General features: G+C 41.6%; 1 protein-coding gene across 3 annotated transcripts in view; it reads right to left on the reverse strand.

Annotated features, from left to right (window-relative positions):
- The window catches only part of LOC133957202 (thymocyte selection-associated high mobility group box protein TOX-like), a 75290-nt gene that overhangs the window by 44744 nt on the left and 9764 nt on the right, over positions 1 to 20782 (reverse strand). For 2 of the 3 annotated variants that reach the window (XM_062392672.1, XM_062392671.1), the window contains exon 2: positions 2852 to 2944. The exons of the other annotated variant lie outside the window; for it this stretch is intronic. In XM_062392672.1, coding sequence (XP_062248656.1) covers positions 2852 to 2944 — 93 coding nt within the window. The remainder of the gene's footprint in view (positions 1 to 2851; positions 2945 to 20782) is intronic. 3 annotated transcript variants of the gene reach the window in all.

Consider the following 20782-nt stretch of genomic DNA (forward strand, 5'->3'; position numbering starts at 1 on the left):
AAAGCATTTCATAGTGAAACAAAAGAGCTGTGCAGAAACACATGGCGACCTTGCCTGTCAGCAACAGCTTGCAAAAAATGTAAGATTCTTTACAAAGAGACACAATACAGGTTCCAACTGCTTCCGGCTCCACCTACACCGTGTGATGTGTAAAAATGAAAAAAGGCAGGCTGGAGCTCTCATTCATCCACTTTCTGTTGCAGTGGAGCAACCGCAAAACTGAACCAACTGTCACAGCAGAGAGGTTGAGAGAAAGGAGGAGAGATTGAGGAGAAAAGCTGTGTTTGAGTGTGCGTGTGTATGTGTATATGTGTGTATGTGTGTGTGTGTGTGTGTGTGTGCATGCATGCGTGGAGGCCAGGCGGTGTGGTGCTAAATAAAGTTCTGTTTCCACTGTGAACTCAGGTTCACCGTTAGTTAGTAGATTCACAGCACGATTGAGAACTAAAGAGTGGGGGTGACGCACAGTCAAAGGCTTTAAAAGAAAAAAGAGGTGTTTTTATTTTTAAGTTTATATTTTATTCTCCCGTTTGATTTAGTTAAAGTTTCCATCATCAAAACAGTTAAAAAAATAAATGGTTTCTAAAAATTTTTTAATAGAAACTTAAAGTCCAGACAAAGTGAATTAGAAATAATGAAATAGCTGCTGTGTGGATTTGAAGTGAACAAGTAGTAAGTAACAATGTCTTTGTGGCGGCAAATAGCAGTAACATAAACATTTTTTTTTAACAATTAGAACTTGAAAAACACAGAAATCATGTTACAGGGCATCGGTTACCAGCAGCTGACACATATTTTCCAAGTTTGCCAAGTCTGTGGTTGTTTCAAAAGCCTATTGTGGCACATTAATTCACTCAGTCTCAACTTTCCCCTTGCAGTTCTGTTCTCAGACGCAAACAGCAGACAGAACACAGACAGCGGCTGGCGGTGAACATCGTGGAGCGTTTAGCAGTTAAGGAGCCAAATATATCTCTCAGCAGTTGGTGAAGACTTAAACAGGGTGAAATGGGGGGGCGGGGGGGGAATACTCTACTTAACATTCTACAAATGGCCAGAAACATGACTTCAAAAGCTCTCTTCTGTTGTCCATACAGCATCTGTTGGATGTGTAAATTAGCAACCGTTCGCGAACAAGTTAGCAAAACATTATCATATGTGATAATAAGTTGGTGTTGAGTTTCTTTCCCAAGACACCAAAGATTTTTATTATATTGACGTTTTAAAGCTAAATGAACCTCTGTTAAAAAATTTGCCAGTGCGGCCTGTGACAGGTGCACTGTCAATCACAGGTACAATAAGTCAACACAAAGTTTTATTGTGTGTTATCAGCATCAGTCTATTTGAGCACCACCAAGAGCCGAGTGCAAATGAGGTCAAAACCATGTAGTACGCCGCGTGTGAGTGCACGTGCAAAGGTGTAACAGAAAAAAAGACTGTATGTCAGACCAATGTGCCACCCACACGACCTCCCTCATCCTGCCATGGTGGCTTTCAACCGCCAGGCTGTTAACCATTGCTGGGAAACACCTCCTTAGCATCACGCACAGTGGCATTGCATGCAATTAGGAGCTAGCCCCAGCAGGTGCAGCAGGGCTATTCTTAACAATAGGGGGGCTACAGGGACGAAAGTAGTTATCCCACCAGTCTACCTGACACATAGTTTATAGGGGAAAAAATGTGTGCCTGTGTTTGTGTGTGTGTGTGTCCAACATGTGTGCGTACAGTAGATGCATATTTCTACATGCGACGATGTCAGTGAGGTTTCTCTGGCAGCAGGAGAGGAGATGAACATAAGCCACTTTTAACTGACTGGGGTAAACAGCAATGAGAGAAGATAAAGGGCAGAGTGAATGTCACATTACCCCAGACCTTTGCCTCTGCTCACCGCAGCATCAGATAGCTGCAGCAGGGGAAAAAAAGTCTGGTTTCCTCTAGCATATAATTGGTTATCATATTGCAATCTTCTGCTCTCTTGCCTCTACATAGAATAAAGTATGAAAGAGCAAAGGGAGAAAACTGGCAGCTACTAAAATAAATCATTACGAGCACATATCAGTATATTTCCATGGGTGTGTTCTGTGTTGGGAGAAATACAAAAGGTTTTGGATATGTATTCTATCTTAACAGGATGCACATGACATGGAGTTATAAAAGGTGCTAATGCATGCACAGACATTAACACGAAACACACTTTCACAGTTTATTAAACAGGGAAGTGCACTGCAACAATATCTAACATCTAAATTCTGAGAAACTGCAGAAACCGCATTGTATTATTTTGCATTGTGTTTCCTCACTGTAAGATATTTTTACAGTCATTAATTGATAATTTAATACAAACTTTACAGGTTTTCTCTTGTCAAAGGTGCTTTCAGATTCAGACATAAACTGTTACCATGGATGTCCGAACAGTGTGACCTGCCTGTAACAGCAACAGGGCGTAATTCACACCTTTGTATGTTTTCACACATACATTGCTGCGATAAAGAACTCTTGAAACGACCTGTAATTCCCAGTAAGTGTGTCTTGTTTTGACTGTATATGCATGCTGTATTTGCACCGTGTGGACGAATATGTAGAATGATAATGTTTTAAATGTGTCCGCAAATATGAAATATGAGAAATACGGACAGTATGTTCCTGAATGTTTTCTTGCAAGGTGTAGTAAGCAGTTTCGGTAAATATGTGAGCAAATGATGAGCAATTTACTCTCAACTCTATCCTCATTTTGGAGCCTCTAAAAAGTATCACTGGGCCCAGGTTAGTACCTTGTGGTACACCTTTCCAAATCAAATACCTAGAACAAAGGTAGGAGGTTTAAGAAATTAGGGCCTTGGCTACTGTATCTCACCACAGCAATGGGCAGTCTTTTCCTAGATGGATTGATTCCTGGAGCGGAGGCACTGTGGAGCCTAACTGCTCGTTCACCCACACTGTACCGGGCCTGTGGTTAGAGAGAGAGACAGCAGGGAGGAGAGAAATAGAAGAGACAGAGAAGACAAAAGCGGGGAAGGAAAGGAGATGGCAGGGCTTTAGTTTGCGAGGTACAAGCAGGGCATTTGTAAAAGAACATGTCAAGGGCCCCCCCACCTCCCTCATGAACCTTTCCCTCCTCCTCCCCTCCTCAGATAGCTCCCCTCTTCCACTCATCCCCAGCACACGCGTGCAGGGGGGAGGAGTAATGACATGAGACTTACACAGTGACTCTACGCGGCGCCATGCTAGGGGAAGAATGGAGGTTAATGAGCTGACATCCCCTCCACCCCGAACACGCCTCCTCCCCATGCCCACCTCCCTGCTCTCTCACACACACACACTGAGAAGCGTATACACAAACCCCCTACAAGACGGTGGGATGAACTCTGGCACTGAGCCAAGGATCTGGAGACTACAGGGATGTCATGGAGCAACGAGTGGGTTTGCCCCATCGCCATGATCAGTGCAATGATCTTTGGATCATGTGACAGTGAGAGTAATCTAATACAACTTGGATTGTACATTTGACATGCGAACATCAGCTAATGTAATCACATGATGAACTTCAGAGAAGCAAGACCACAGGTTTAAAGCCCAGGGAGACAATGCTATTTACAGATCAAGAAATTAGGCTTTTTCTATAACTGAAAAATCTGTTTGCCAATAATATTAATAATAAACTTCATAGCACTCTTCTAATGTAACGACATGTTACAGAAGGATACAAAAATGTAGTTTGATCAGAGGATGGCAACATGTTGCTCCCCAAATCAAATGGCTTGCTCCTCTGTAAATTTGCAAGTATATGTTATGGTGGAATTATTCCCTCATTAGCTTAAGAGTTTTTTTTTTTTTTTACAAATAAATCATTGGAGAATTTAAACTTTTAACCCACTGGTAGCACAAGATGAAAACCCAGGGAATCACCAACAATCTGAGGATTCATCCTCTGGGGAACATGAATGTGCACATTAACTGCATCACTTCAATATTTTACACTGGACCAACTTGTTTTGCAAATAAAGAGATCGGAGAAACCAAGTGAAATTGTCGTTCCTGCAGTGAAGCTGCTAGCAAGGCAAAAAAAAAAAAACGGCCCAACCGCAAGTGTCAGTATTATATCAAACACTATGTAACTATACACAATTGTTGACTTGGTGATGACAAACAGTTCTTCTGCCCAGACCACGGACAACGAGCTAAACAAATCCTGCTATTATAGTACATGCAGTACTGTGAATAACCCATCAGACCTTCAGATGCTCCCCCATTTCTAGGCTGTCACATGGTGGTGTGTGGGTGTCTAAGATGTTAAATAAAACCTCAATGTCCTTTTAGTTGCATCACCGGAAAACCAACATGTTAAGGTGACAACTTGAAAAGATAAGCTGCAGCATGCACAGACATCACCTAGAGAGGTTCGAACAAAAGGCTTCAGAAAACTTTTCGGCAGTGAAAAGAAGCAGGCTAAATGCAAGTTCATGTAAACTAATGAATTTTGTTTATCTGAGGTTGAATAAACATATATGCATGTGCACTCAACCCTGATGAAGCAGATGTATTTGTTTGACAGTGAGACATGCCAAGACTGTTGCTCAGTTTAATCCCTGTACACTCACTGTAATTAGAAAAAACTAAACTAATACGGGTTAAAGCCTCCCTTTGCTCTTAAAACAGTCAATTCAGCTCCGTGTTGACAAAACAGCATCTCGTTTTGCATTTGCACGTTCATGCTGCCACTTGGCAAAGATGGATTCAGATCTGGTGACTGCCGAGCGCTCTGTTGGAGATCGCTTCTGCTTTTTGATATGACAGCAACATTTAAAATGATGAATAATTGTTATTAGTGTGCCAGTGCTCACCTCTGCTCACCACAGTTCTAACATGTGGTAACCTGAGTAACTCGTAGATGGTGTTTCCGTCCATAAAAATACCTCTCACTGGATGTTTTTGGTTTTTCTTTGCACCAATCTGTGTAAGCAATCCCAAGAGATGAGCAATTCAAAAAATACAACCCATCTGGCAACTCAGATCACGTTTTGAAGTTCATCCTGATGTTTGATGTGAACATTAACACATGACTGACTGATTGAACAACTGCATGAATAGACAGGTGCCCAGGTGTTCCTGATAAAGTCCTTGGCCAGGACACACACACACACACACACACAAACAAACAGCCCCACTAACGCACTCACAAATAGAGGATTTGCGGGTGCCATAAGTAGTTGATTGCCTTTTTAAGTATGTAAAAATGTAAAAGGCACAAGAGTAGAATAACATCCTTTACAAAATACAATAACAGCAGAAATAAAATTGATAATGTGCAGTAGAACACTCTCACAGAGCTCCAAAACAATGGAAGATGAATTGTTAGTCATTAGTGCTCATTGTGAATCTTTCGGGTGAGTAATTTCTGGGAAGCCTTGTACATTTTTAATATTCTTAAACTGAAGCGCCCTAAGAACACAAATTCCATGAAATAATAACAGACATTTCACCTTCGTACTATCGAAGCCTCTCAATTATTTACCGCTAATGAATTGCCTCGGGAAATATTCTTCCTAAGTACAATATCAACCGTCCCAGAGAGGCCAAATCCGCTCGCTCAAATACTTAAATACATTTACTCAATTATGCTGGCTGTCCCTTATACGAGAGAGACGAGGAAGTACGTTTTCCCTTTCCTCTCTTCCACATAGCTCAGACTCAGCCCCATAGCTCAGGGAAATCCTAATATGCAGAAACACTTTTATAATGATTAACTGATTAAAAACATGTTAAAAAGCAATTCTATTTTTGCTTTTTGCCTCTACGGTGTGTGAGGTTACAGGGAAAGGACACTTGTGGTGGTGTTGTCTCACCCAACATAACATAGCATTATATATTTGCAGGCCAATTGCCAGGCATCCACCAGAGTCTGCACTCATGCCACCTAGAATATTTTGTTGTTGCCACATAGCTGATCAGCCTTCAGGAGGCCTGAGGGAACCTGAGAGCAGAGCACTGGGCATCACACTACGAACTCCCAAGACGGGAAACCCACAGGTAGGAAAAGAGATATATAGGCGGGTAGAGGAAGGTACGACGGTCAAGTAACCAACTATCAATGTGTCATAACCAAGCAAGGAATGAAGCTATCATCCTCTATCTTTTCTCCCAAGACAAACAAGAGTGAGCGAAACGCTTCAGCCGCCTATAAATATTTCTAAACAAAGTCTCGGCTAAGTGCAGGGAACTGCGAAATAACCTTCACTGTATAAACTCATCACCTAAGTGAATGTAAATAGATTCCGCCATCTGTTAGCTTCATCTATAGGGGACAACTTCATACTGGGGGAGAAGTGTGCATCTGTTTGTTTGTGTGCTTTAGTCGACTAATTGTACTTCAGCCACAGATGATGATGCTTTTATTTATCCTCTCTGAAAGCCAAACACACATCCTGTGTCTCTCTACTATCTCTCTACATTCTCAACAACTAATGTGAATTCGTCACATGATCCATATGGAACTTAATTTACTGCATCAGATGTTGATCATCGTATTTGGATCATGATTTCACTTGAGAGAACTGGTCATAAGAAATAGGTGTTTGTGCTTTTCAGACATTTTTAAATTAACTAAGCAGATGTTTTAATGCCTTTTTCGCCTTTTTCCTTATCATAAGGTATATATATATTATAAAGTTGAGATTACCTAGATGAACTATGGATAACTGTCAGTACTATAATGCCTCATTGTAATTCAAGCACTTTAACCCTGACACTCTTTTGGCTTTATATGTCAGTGTACTCGAGCATGCGCACGCGTTTAAAAATGCGCATATTTTATATCTGCAGGCCACTCAAAGTAACAAACCGAGCTCTCAGCTCTATTCATAGCATCGGCATTGTTATCACCATTCAATCACAAGAATTTCTGGTGAGGAACGATCCTTCCATCGAGTAGCGGTTAAGGCCTGACTAGCCCTGGCCTGTTCCATGCTATCTGGATGTAATCATCAGTCTTAGGCTGTAACTACACCAGAGAGAAATTAAAGTGCAAAGGATCCCGTTCCTAGACAGCTGGTAGTTGTAAGTTCTTATCAGGGAATAAAACGCAGGAAAGGAGGGAAGGAGTTTGAAAGAAAACATATACTATTTTTATTTCAACTGCTTTAGGGATTAAGGCTCAGGGCTCTAGAAAACTGCATTAAAATAATCCACCATTTGCATGTTTTATCTCACAAAGGAAGCTCACATAGACACACACACACACACACACACACACACACACACACACACACCAACCCCCACTCTCCCTCTCTTTCTCCTCCTTCCCCTCCCCCATTCTGGGTGAGCACACACCCACACACACAGACACACACTCATACACATGTCACATATACACACACTGCCATCATTAAACACACACACACACAGACACACACACACACACACACACACACACACACACACACACATGTCCAGATCAACCTGCTGCCATCTGCTCCACGCGCTCTGTACAATCCTCGTAGAATACATTATTCACTACAATACATCACATCACATTCCCTCAATGTCATAGCCTTGTGCTGGAGAAGAGTGAGGGAGAGAGAATGGGGGATCGCACAGAGCAAAACAGCTATTGTACTCTGAAGAGAGAAAGAGAGAGAGAGCGAGTGAGGGGGGGGGGCTGTTACATGCTACAATGGTGAGAAAATTAAAGACAGTTTGATTTGGCGCTTCGGTGGAACAAGGTTGTCAGCAAAACTTGTTTCACTCGCAGCCACCAGGCTAGATTAAAAGACCTGAGAAGGAGTTACTGTATGAAAGTGAAGGATAGATGGATAGAGAGAGAGAGAGAGACACAGAAAGAGAGAGAGATATAGAGAGAGAGAGAGAGCTAGTAAAATTGACTTGAGAATAAATATCTTTAGAGCAAGATATTCTTTCGTCAAGGACTTTTCCTTTCCTTCTTTCTTTATCTTTTTATAGCGTTATCAGTGTTGAGGCTGACATTATTTGAACTGTTAACAAACCCATTCATTATTACAAAGAAATATAAAGGGGTCATATATATATACTTAATACATTACACATAGTATTCACTTCATTTATATCATGGCCCAAAGTGCAGTGTTCACTGTGAAAGAGGTCGCTACAGTACGGATGAGCGATAAAAAACATCAATATCAATGATTCTCGCAAAGTAATTTTCATCAATACCAATGTATATCGATATCGTGCGTATGGATTGTGCAAGCACGATGAAGGGGTGTCACCGATAACTGACTGATTTAGAAATCGTTAAGCTTCTGACAAGTGTTTGTCCTTCTCTGCTCATAAAGACAAGTCCAAAAACACAACCTCTAGCAAAAATCTGTGTTAATACTCAAAAGAAATCTAACGTTACATTTATGGTGAAAAAAAAGGGGATTTTTTTAACTACATTTAATTTTTGAACATATCAGGTTGACATAATGGTTTTTGGAGAATAGCACAGATCTACAACCTGAGTGAACCCTGGATTTACATTTTCCAGATGGTGTGCCGACTATAAATTACAGAACTGGCTTAACTGTTTTTAACAAGACTTGAGGTCTGTGACAAAAAGGAATATTTAGCTCTCAGTCTTTGAGGTGATACTTTTTACTCAGATCATTTCTTAGACGGTTCTAGTCTTTTCCTCTCTTTTCCTTCCCCAGCCACATTCAGTCAGTCTCACCATTTGTTAATGCACTGTAACGACTACATTTAAAATCCATCATTTTATCAACCACAAGATTAAAACCAGTTGCCAGTTCAATGTTGTGGCTGCTGCTCGTGGGGATTATTTAAATTTTTCTGTTTAGGTGCACAGAACTGAAACAAAAGAAATACATAAAAATAGAATAGATTGCTGTGTTTACATGTTAAACTCTGCCCATGTCGTATGTTGTGTGCATAGCAATAACCTGTGCGTGTGTTTGTGTGTGTGTGTGTGTGTCACCATTGTGTGGTCACAGGGCAGAGGGAGTGAACAGCTGGCAGGCCCACACTTGACTACGTATTGACCTGCTTTGCATTCACCTGTTACTCAGCCGAACATAATGTTTCTACTTGGCTCTGCTGCAGCTGAGTTGCAATTAACCTCGCTGCGATTGCAAGGCGAGCGAGTCTTAAGTAATTTGTCAAAGTAGTTTGTCGAACTTTGCTAAATGTCATTCTGCCTAATCCTGTGAAATTCATAGTTCTTTCACTTTGAGGAAAAGCAAAGTAAGTTTTGCAACCCCTCTCACATTTACAGCACATGTAAATACAGCCTACATGCGCACGCCTTTAGTGCTGGTTATCTCCTGCAGATAATTAGCCTATGGAAATCTAATTTTCCTGTGTAAACACACATCTGAATTGGAAAAAAGCATCAGCGTGTCATTTTCTTCCCATCCCTCCTCTCCGCTCCTCCTCTTCACCTCCTCATGTTTTTTTTCCCATCCTCCATTTCCACCCCTCCCTCCTCTTTTCCCAGATGCTCTCTCTCCCCTTGTCTGTGTTTTGGCTGCGACTGCGAGGGGTCACCGCCTGCCTTGTTCTCACACGTGGAGCACTGGCCGTGTTTGTGTTTGTATGTGCGTGTGAAAGAGAGCGAGGGAAAGCACACTCTCATCCGTGGTTTATTATATGAATGAGTGTACGTGTGTGTGTGCGCGTAAAACAGCTCCCCAAAAAGTGTGTAACAGCGTGTGAATTTATCCCAATGTCTGTGCAGCTGAGCCTAAGTGCCTCTCCCACTGTGTGTGTATTTTTGTCTGTGTGCGTGTGTGCGCAAGGCCTGGTGTGTGTGAGAGTGTGCGTGCCTTGCTAGCTCAGTGCCAGGTCTCTCTAATGAGTCTGTCAGGCGCTTTTAGCGACGGCGTGCTCCCCTGGCTCAGCGCACTCCTACAGACACACTGTGATTAGCCGGGCCAACGGCACGCCACCGGGCCAGATTAAACACTCACCACGCCGCCAGGGAACACACACACACACACATATTAGAACAGGCACTACACTCACTCACACAGGCACCAGACACACACAGATGTAGTTAGACACACACAGTTTCATCATCATTGGGCCTGTTAGCCCACTCTGATACAGTAACACGTACTTGCCCCCCAGAGCCAGGTGTTGACGATGCCGGAATTGAAAATTAATCTGAAATATAAACACAATACAAGCCACCTATGGCACTGACAAAAAAAAGAGCTAATATTTCATTAATCCCTCCGCCTTTATTGAATTCCTGTCTGCTGCTAATCTTGAACATCACTCAGAATTAAGGCCAGCCCTTCTGGCTCCAATAGCTTCCAACATCTTCATTAAAGCGACATGATTCACTAATTACAGGTAATTACCCTTTAATGAGCAGCTCAGATGAATGAGCAGATATGCAGAGAAGGGGCATGAGGACACTTCATTTTTTCATTTCGAGGGCCACGGGTGGACTCTGATTGTACGTTACAGCTTGACCATTACATAATCCTGTGATGACTGAGCTGAGACGTGGTCGTCTGATTGGAGATACACTGGATTGACTAGCACTTAAAGGTCCAGTGTGTACGATTTAGGTGAAAGGGATCTATTGGCAGAATTTACTATGGAGGCCGCTATATTTTTTACAGTAGCCCAACCTTGACAAACTAAACACCTTTTGAGTTTTTATGACTGAAGGCTACCACAGGTTCTCATTAATGTTTGGAAAGGGAGGGTGAGGTGAGTGGTAGCTGCAATGTGCAAGCTCACCTCTAGATGTCACTTAATTCTACACACTGGACCTTTAAAGGAAACACATGTTTGCTTGAGAACTTTACGTGGGACAATTTATGTGTGAGAGTAGAAATGAGCCAGGATTTAAGCTTGACTACCTCTAACAAACAACTGAGTGCAACATAAAACATCTTACATTGATAGTGGATTATATTACAGATCTTCAGTTTACTTTTCAATGTTGGGCCACTGCACTCGGCCTTACGGATAACGGTGGTTAAACAGCTCGACTTGAGTTTAAGTTCTGTTTTGGAGCATTCTGTAACTACTAACATCTCTCACACATTTACCAGGTTTAAGATAAAAGACACTAAATTTGGACAACTCAGACCGGAAAGGTGCGTACTGAGATATCTTCGCACAAGAGTGAACCAAACTAAGTAAACAGAAAATAAGCCACAAACAGCCACATCAATATAAAAATACCCTGAATGTCAGTTAACAAACAACTTGAGATGACTTCCCTTAGACTTACTTTACTAGAATATTATTTTATCTGTCACAAAAACTAATAAAATGATAGAACTAGTTCCTGGCAAAATCCAATAACGAATCCATAAGCATCTGAACAAGGCTATTTTTTCTTTCCTGTGCCAATAATCATCTTTCATTGTTGCACCCATGGGTCCTGACCCCCGAGGCTGGGATCCACAGTTGAACATTGTATGTGTTTAACAGGACTGTTTTGTTTCCAGGTCATTAATAGTGGTCGTTGTAATGTTGTTTTTATAGATCGAACTTAGTCATGTCCAATATCCACCCCTATAGCAGTTTGCCACATTTAACAGAGCCTACAGTGCTTGACACAAATATTATCATGATCTAAACTTGTAATCTGTCTCGGACCTGGGTCAAACAAACTGCGATGACCCCGGCTAAAACAACTAACGTGGGTTTCTACCCGGTCGACACTTTGAAGAAATATTCCAGACACTGTTCAGGCGTGAGATTTGTAACACATGTGAGGCTGTAACGGGTTAAAGTGGGCAGCTTTTCTCACTGTGAAGGTGTAGGAGGTGCGGAGTGTAACATCTAAAGAGTGGTGTGCTCATTGTTCCTTTGTTGTTTAACAAGGGGGGAAAAAACTGTAATTTCTTTGAGTGTGTTTCTCTCTCTCTCTCTCTCTCTCTCAGGCAAAGTGGAAATGAGATTGATTCCAAAACTCGCCGAAATTAAAACAGAGAAGTTTCTTATCTTAGGCCGGCAGAAGAAAGCCCCTAAGAGATCACACCGTGCACAAATTTTTCCGATCTTTCTCATTCCTCTCCCCGCAACCCCCCCCCCCCCCCCCTTTTGCTGTCTCTCGTGCCTAGTAGCCTATTTTTACCCCTCCGTGTGGCATCTCAGGGTTTTCCTTGTCACCACCACGTTTCCTGTCATCAGTGTGCGGGCACGGTTGAACAGCGCAGTTACTGAAAGGGCCCCGACACTGTCTCTCTAACTGTCTCTCTTTCAGATGTGGTCACAGATCTTTATCTTCAAAATCCCAGGTAAAGCGTATTCCTTAACATTTGCCTTTTACACTTTATAGTGCAGGAATCAAAACATTATTTCATCTCTATAAAGTGGAAATACTGGGAAATTGTTTCTTGGTTTCTGGTTTTCTGTTTATTGGCCTTTGTTCCGAGGCACCTATGGGAGAAGGGTATTTGCAGAGATAACCCTTTGTTTACAATACACTAATCCAATCGCCATTCACTTATTCAATTTGTGCCCCGAGAGCGACCCCCGGCTCCAACCCAGACCCTCTTCTTCTCAGACATATTTATCATGATGCCATAAGTCCCAACAAAACACTGCGTCTTTTCTCCGGCTGAAATGTGCAGAATGTGATATAGTGTACTGTGTGGCACAATGGAGTATTTGTTTTTTGTCCCTTGAAGGAAAGAGCAAGTTGGGAGTTGAGCGATATCTGTGCAGGATGTATGCTTTCCAGCCTCATATGACGATCTCATGTCGAGAAGAGGGCAGCTGGAGAAGATATAAATGAGCAACTTGATTTGTAGGATGTAACTGCGTGTCAGTTATAACTGGCTTTAGTGGGACTCTCAGCTTTTTTTTATGTCATGTCGTATCATGTTTTTTTCTAGCACTTTACTACAATAAACTTTAATAACCTCCCTCCCAGCGTGGGTCAAGCAGTATATCAGGGCTATACATCTCAAACTGTCCATTATCAGTTCCAGATGTCCATTAGTGGGTACAATTCTTTGATGAAAGACAAATATACGTTTGGACTTAAAACGATAAACAATGAAATGCCAATAGACGGCATGAGGTTAACTGTCCTCTTTGTGCTGTACCTCTCCTCCAGCGTGAGCACAGTACCTCTTTTGTTCTGCCACTCGTTGCTTATGTTACTGTAGAGCACTAATGCACACAGATCGATACCATACTTTCCATTTCAACACATTGAGCTGATGTGCGCACACACAGTCGGAATTGATCCTGTGCTGTCAACACAACGTTTTAAGGTCTGTATGTCTTTTTTTTTTTTGGCTGCAAAATAAGTGGTCTTTTAATGAATAAAGCTCACAATCAAAAAAGTTCTTTGTAGCGTGGCATTGACATCTTTATATTATATGTTGAATAACTGCTGTGGTGGGACTGATGTAAGACGAGTTGGGTGGGAAACATTAAGATCAAAACAGAACATCTGGCCCGTTGGGATGAATCACGTTTAAAAATGTTCTGCCACTTCCAACTCCCTTCTTTTGGAAGGAAGGAAAAAAAAAACACATACTGCCTCAAATAAAAACAATTCACAAAAAGCTGTAAAGTCTAAACAGCCGATAAAACATGTTAATACAGCAATAAAACAATCGGTTAGAAATGCAGAGAAAAACATGTCGGCTGTCCGTCCAGAATAAACAAAACCTGGCAAAATCAATTTCCTCCCCTACAGGATATCCACCGCACACTATAGCAGGTTTTTACGACCTCGGCTGAGAGGTGCAAAAACACAGTGCATGTTTCAAGTAAGCAAAAGTAAGCAATATGCACTTCTAACAAGCTCTGAGTATATGGTGCACACAGTCTGAATACAGACTGACATGAAGGCAGAAAACAGGAACTGGCTGGTCTCACTCGAGCAGCTCATTATGTGGAATATACTGTGTGACTGCATAAGAAGGGATCACTGATTTAATAGGTGTTTTTCATGCTAACTAAAAATGTCACACAAATACAGTGTTTTCCGTTACAGGTGTAATTTGGTGTCTTTTCATGTATTGTGACACGATTTCCTCTGAAAAGTCAAAGCATGTTGCGTGTGTCGTTACAACTTGCTGTCGGCTGTACAGCGTGTCATTTCATCTTAGACAATTAAATGTGTGTGATGGGGCATCTTCCTCCACATGGCCGTTTGAATAGGAAAAAACAACACCAGGAAGAATCTGAATGCAGTTTTTCCACCCAGCTTTGAATAATGTGGTGGTCTTTTGAAATGATGCGTTGTAGGAGGAAACTCTTTAAATTTGGTGAAGCTCTTAGCCCACACAATAGAGCAGGTGCGTTCTGACCAAGATAAAATGTTTCCGGTGATAACAATAAAACAGCTCCTCTACTCTTCCTGCTTCGATGAACCAAACCATCAGCTCCTGAGCGGCAGAGATGGCGAGCAATGGAGAGAACGAGAGCACTGATCTCATTACCTTTTTCTTCCTGGCAGCAGAGCATATGCACTTCTCTGTGGCAACTGGCAGGAGGATGACGACAAAAAAATAAACGAAATAAATCAATCGCACTTCCCACCATTTAATTTTCCATGTAATTTAATCAGTTAAATGTTATAAAAACATGTAAACTCTGTCAGCGACTTTGAGCCATTTGCATTTTTAATCAGGCAAGATTAATTCTAATGAGCGAGCCGGGGCTAAGGCGATGACAGAACAGGCCTATTGTGTGTCTGTCACACTCATTTAATTCTGTCATTATGTCCCATATCCTATTATGATAAGTGGCTTTTTATTCTCAATCAACAACCACACAAGGCTGTTAAATAATAATCTCTGACTAGTGCACTTTTAACCTTAAACGTGTTCGACGTTTGAGACCTTAAAAACAACAACAACAACAGCCGGCTGATAAAAAGAAGGGGAAAGTGTAAGAACAGTGCAATGTTCTGGCTTATTCAAGCCGACTGCTTGCTGCAAATGAAAAATGACTTTCAAGAAGCTGCGTGTTGACACTTGGCATCGGGTGTAAAGCAAACACATTAGACGGAGGAAATGGGTATCGCCATCTTTTCCCAAGCAAGGTAACTAAGCAGAGAAGACGAATGTGTCCGATGTGTTCAGCCATTTCCTCCGCTCCATCTCTGGGGAGTCACTTGACAGACGAAAGCTTTGAAGGAACCGGCCCTGCTGTTTAATTGAAACACAGGGCCGCAAACAAATAGGGGCAGTACGTACAGATTACATCCAGAGGAAAGACGAATGTCTCTGACTAAACGATGATGATATTGGGAGTGAAACTAGCAAACGTGATCCTGAACATGCACAGAGCTACAAAAGGAACTGAGGAAATTCCACATTTGTCACAAAGGTTCATTAATTTGACAGCTTGTTCGGTTGTTTGGCTATACTGGTGTTTCTTTGAGGCAGAACCACCATGTTACCTGCAGAGTTAAACCTGGATGTATAGATTCCAAAAACAAAGTAGTTCAACAAAATGAAAGAAGTACAAATGGTTTTACTGTTTAAACTCAGCTTCATGATATCACATAAAGCTAATGGTTTACCTTTTTTACATGACAACACAACATGTCTGTTTTTTAAAGCAATCACTGAAATATATATATGTGAAATATATACCAGGTCTTTTTGTATGTTATTTATCTAATTATACATTTTTATTTAGTTATGTATTAATTCTTAAACTCTGTGTCGGTTTTCCTGAAAACGAAACTACCTATATATATATAAAAAACGAAACTACCTATATATATATAAAAAACGAAACTACCTATATATATATATATATATATATAGGTATATATATATATATATAGGTAGTTTCGTTTTAGTGTGCATTGTCAGAATACTTTCCTCCGAGTTTTGTGGAAATCTGTGCCTTAGCTTTAAAGTAATCCTGGTCCTCCATGTATTTCTGGACTGTATATACAGTAAATAATTATTATATAATTGATCAACTCCATAATGATTCAGGTTCAAAGCTTGACAAAGTATATAAAAACACTTTCTACATCCTAATGCAGCCTTGCGGCGCAAAAAAACACAAATGTTGCAAGTAGATTTCTGCCTCAGATGCTCCGTGTGGTGTCGAGAATCAACCAGTCACAGCACCAGTCACCATACGAGACCGCTTTGTGTCAAACATGTGGTCAGGGAAATTTCACAACAGTGCCGCCGTCAACCCAACTTGTATCTGTGTCTGTGGCATTGTCAGGAACCAGCATAATAATGGTAAAAATAAAAGAAGCCGTACATTCAGTAGCTGAAAATGTGCGGTAAACAATGCCAGGAAGGCGTCGGGGGCTGGGAGGCCTTTGTTTCAACAGAAACCACCCTGATGCAATTGGTCCTTTAATGTTTGTCGTTTTCTTGCTGGCTGCTCTCCTCTTAACAAAATGCTTGTGCAGTCATCTCACTCATAATCTTAACTCTAAAATTAGCCTTGGAGTGTGGTGAGCTGTCAGCGCTGATTCGGTTGGACAGGTACAGCTAGAATGCATTAATTTTCTCATACGGGAGGAAAGTGCTTTTTGAGGTTTCAGTACCCTTCACTTTACCTGCATCCCCGTGCATTAGAGTCCTATTCAGAAACCACTTTTTTTTACCGGGAGATTTCAGAGAGATTTGCAAAAAAAAAAAAAAGTAAGTACAGCCTCTCAAACAGTCGATAACATGTGTTCTGCCTTATCAAACAGAGGAAGGCACAGTTACTCAACTCTCCCTCGCTAATGTTATGAGCAAGTCAGAAGTCCTCTCTCATTGCGCGGCCATTTCACACTCCCACAAGCGATTTCACTTTTAGCTCTTTGCAGACAAGACTTAATAAACCTTTTCATTTCTCAGTCGGACCTTGTGAAATTGCCCCATTTCTTCGCGATTTACATTTTTACTCACTAGCTATCTGTAAAGGGGACTTAATCAGGTCTTTCTTAAGTACACACACGAGGTGAGCGTTACTATGGGGAGGCAGGGCGCTCCTCTGCTCCGTGGCACCGAGGCCTGCTCCATTGTGGCGAGAGACAACAGCTGTCTTTACCTTTGGCAGGCAAACAGGCTCATTAAGGGCGGCCATGTTTGTTTTTGTGCCCGATACCTAGCCCTAAGCAAACACTGTCATATCTCCACTCCACAGCCCTCGCAGACTCAACATTTCCTTCCCTCTTGTGCAACGAGGCCCTGGCATATGTTGAACCTGCCTGACGCCCCCCCCCCCCCCCCCCCCCGCACAAGCTCTAGCCAAGCTGCCGGTGGCTCTCAAAGAATGCGTGCTTAATTGAGAAATTTAGCTGTGGTTTGAGCTGATGAAATGCAGCTAGGACACTGCAAGGATGCTATGAATGTCGTGCATGTGTGATATACATAATGTATGTCATTATACTGGCCGACAACACATCTTGTGGTATGTGACAAGAAAGCCTCTCTTTGTTTGTTGTGCCGTAGATGTGATAAAGGCGTCATTATTTGGTGCGCTCACAGCTAACAGTAAAAACTGCAGTGAAAGGTTTCATTCGCATATTATCTCCACCCTCAGCACTGTCTGTGGCTTGAGTGACATGGCAGGTTGAATTCAGAACGCTTTGACAAAAATTCCATTAAAGAGGGAAAATGGCATTGAATGTCATTCCATTACTGAAGACGGCAAACATGGGAATACTTTAACCCAGAAGGCATTCACATTAACTTATATTAAAAAACAGCAGAGAGACATTTTTGGTCTTCTTTCGGTTGTAAAATATGAACAGTGCCAGAGTATTTTCAGGCAGAGTAGTCGTCCGAAATGTACTCACTTATTTGATTTCATCCCTTTTCACCATTTGTCAAGCCCAAAGTCACAATGCATTGTGAAATGAGTTCTTAATGTGGAGTAATGAGGCTGTCATGGCAAAGCAGTCTCTGCTTGTTTGAATTTGACTCATGTCGTAGATTCAATTAAATCAGCTGAAGTCAACCTGGCCCCAGGCCAGATCGGTAATGGGTGACCTCATTCAAACAATGCTCTGACATATTGAAACAATAAGAGGAAAGGCCTTGAGTCGGTTGCAAAAGCAAACTCCACTCAAAAGCGATAAGGTAGAAAAATTGCGGTGAAGGCACCACAGATCCATGCAGTCATGTGTCGTCAGAGGAGCAAATGTCGTCATGATGACAGGGTTGTTGCTTGTGTGCCGTCTATAAAATTACAGATCTGCTGGAGTGAAGACCTGACCTCACCTGACCTCAACTTCCTGTTCAATGTTTTAATTGTAAACACATTTGCCCCGAGCCTCAGAGATAAAAAAAAAAAAAAACACCTTACAGATGTTAAACACAGCTGGTCCCTTTCTTCTTCCGGAGGTTTACTTGTTCTGAAAAGTCGAAGCTGATTTATTTGGATATAGAAATGCCTGGAATCTACATCATGACACTAACACACCCAAGGCTGTGTAAACAACCTTTCCAGTTCCAGTCTACAACCACGCTCTCTGAGCAATAACTTGACTCCCAAGGGCAAAAGCACTTCTCACTTTTGGAGAGGTCTCCATCGTCAGACTTATTAAGAGAGGGCGCGCCTTGGTTTATGTGAAAGGGAGTATGTATCACTAAAAGGCTCATTTTGCCTCTGCTGTCAATGTGCAATAAATTATCTAACTTTTAAGGTAAGTTTATCATTCATTTTGTGCAAATGTACAATTTGGAATTAAAGAGACACCCTGAGTGCTTTGTAGAATAAACCGAAATGAGGTAACAAAATAAAAACGGAACATCTTGCTTTGCTCACTCTTGTTTAGCTGCTCGCAGCAGTTACAGTAAACTGATAAAGAGAGAGAGAGAGAGAGACAGCGAGAGAGAGAGAGAGAGAGAGAGAGAGAGAGAGAGAGAGCACACACACACACACACATTGCATCTCATTAAGGCACAGTCCCTCTGGCCCTTATTCCATTAGAAATTAAAACTCAACAATTAGTGGCAGATTGGTCTCAGCTCAGTGCTCTATAGTCGCGCTCTCAAGGCACCGAGATGACTTAATTACAGGCTCATCTGAAAACTGTGTGATAGTTCTGTGCCGGAGTGCACAGCCAATACCTGGGACCAGGGCCCGCCAAAACAAACCTAAATAGCTGAAGAATAAACTACCGGAAATATAAGAAAAATAACCCTGAACTCTAAACTATGCTTGTTCTTCACAGTTCTTCAAAGAAATTTTAATACATGTAAACTTTATTCAAGGGGTGTTAGTGTTGTCTGGCTGGTATGTGGTAATTTCTACCAAAGGATACCAGACAGGATGGGAGAGGCTGAAGGTCAAGTGTGGGTTATTCCAGACTTCTCTTGACAGAACATTTGTTTCCTGGTTGAGAACGTGGCTTTGTATGTGACTCTTGAGTTTTAGTTAGTCACTTCTTCCGGATTGAGGTGGCTATACACCTGGAAAGAATACAATCTAAGTATGTATTGTAAATCTGTGGTGTCATGACGAGACTCTCTTTCCAACTGACCAACAAACTTCTACAGAAAAGTCAAAGCGGTGTGCTTGCATGGACAGGGTGGCCTCAGAAAAAGCAGGGTATTTGATCAAAAATCCTGAATGAGCACAGACAACTGACTTATTTCGTATCTGCTTCATCACTCTGCTCATGACAAGGACACAAAGCACATTTTTCTGTAATTGAACCAACTGGAGTTTATGTAACGACTGACCGTTCTGCCCTTCAAGCGAGAGAGAGAGAGACAGAGAGAGTGATTTGATCGCTCCATGTACTTGCTCCTGTCACGTGACACCATGTCCCATTATATTGTGATGTTGTCATAGGAGGAGAGGAAATGAAATGCCTCGAAGCTATATGGGACGTGTGTATGTGTGTATGTGTGTATGTGTGTATGTGTGTGTGTGTGTTGTCCTGCACAGTCAAATATTTGTTCCATACTTGCGTGTTTCTGATTTGTTATCAGCTCCATGCGATCATAGCACCTATAAGGCCAAACAGATGTCCAGTCCTTGTTGATACAGTTTGCAGATTCTCATCTATGAGGGAAAATGACTAACCCACCAAACATGATCAAATATTTTTACATCATGACACGACTGTGTCATTCCTGGTGCCCTGACACCAGCAATCCACATTGTAGTTAGCATCATATCGAACACAAAGTTTGATTTAAAGCAGTGACTCTGTTGCATGGAAACCAACACTTCGACCTTCACATGATGATAATAATACTGTCTCTGGGATCCCGACGGATTTACCGGTGGTGTCGATAAAAACTGGCTGATATGAGCAGCAAAAAATTGCATTTCTAAGTACATTCAACACAGATATATGTTCATTCAAGTTGGTTTAGTGTTTTCTTTTCATATATATTTATTTATTGCAAAGATTATGGTTAAACTATAAAATAACTGGCTAGCTATGTGCTTTTCCTTTGTCAATTATAGCAGAGAGTGGATGCCATGCATTTAAAAGGTCCAGGTCTTTCTGGTTTTGTTTTTTAGAAAAAAAACTGTAAAAAAAATTGAATGCAACACTTGTCCGCAAAGCCAACATCCAGAGCGAGAGAGAGAGGGAACCAATCCAATGTGTAACAGCTGGGTCTGTGGCAGAGGTTTTAAACCCATGTTGAACTTGATAACGTGGAGCATGTAGTGTTTGGTGACGAGGAGATTACACAGTGACTGACTGACAACCACAGTAGCCAATCAAATCAGCAGCAACAAGAAAAGATTCCTCAACATTTATTTATTTTTAGCCACGAGTTCTGAACCTACCCAAAACCATAAAAACCATAACACGCATTAGGAAACTAACCACTGAACCCTCTGATTCTGCCGATAATCACAATGTTACTTAAAATGTTTCTTTTTG

This window comes from Platichthys flesus, chromosome 7 (genome assembly GCF_949316205.1).
Source record: "Platichthys flesus chromosome 7, fPlaFle2.1, whole genome shotgun sequence".
NCBI lineage: Eukaryota > Metazoa > Chordata > Actinopteri > Pleuronectiformes > Pleuronectidae > Platichthys > Platichthys flesus.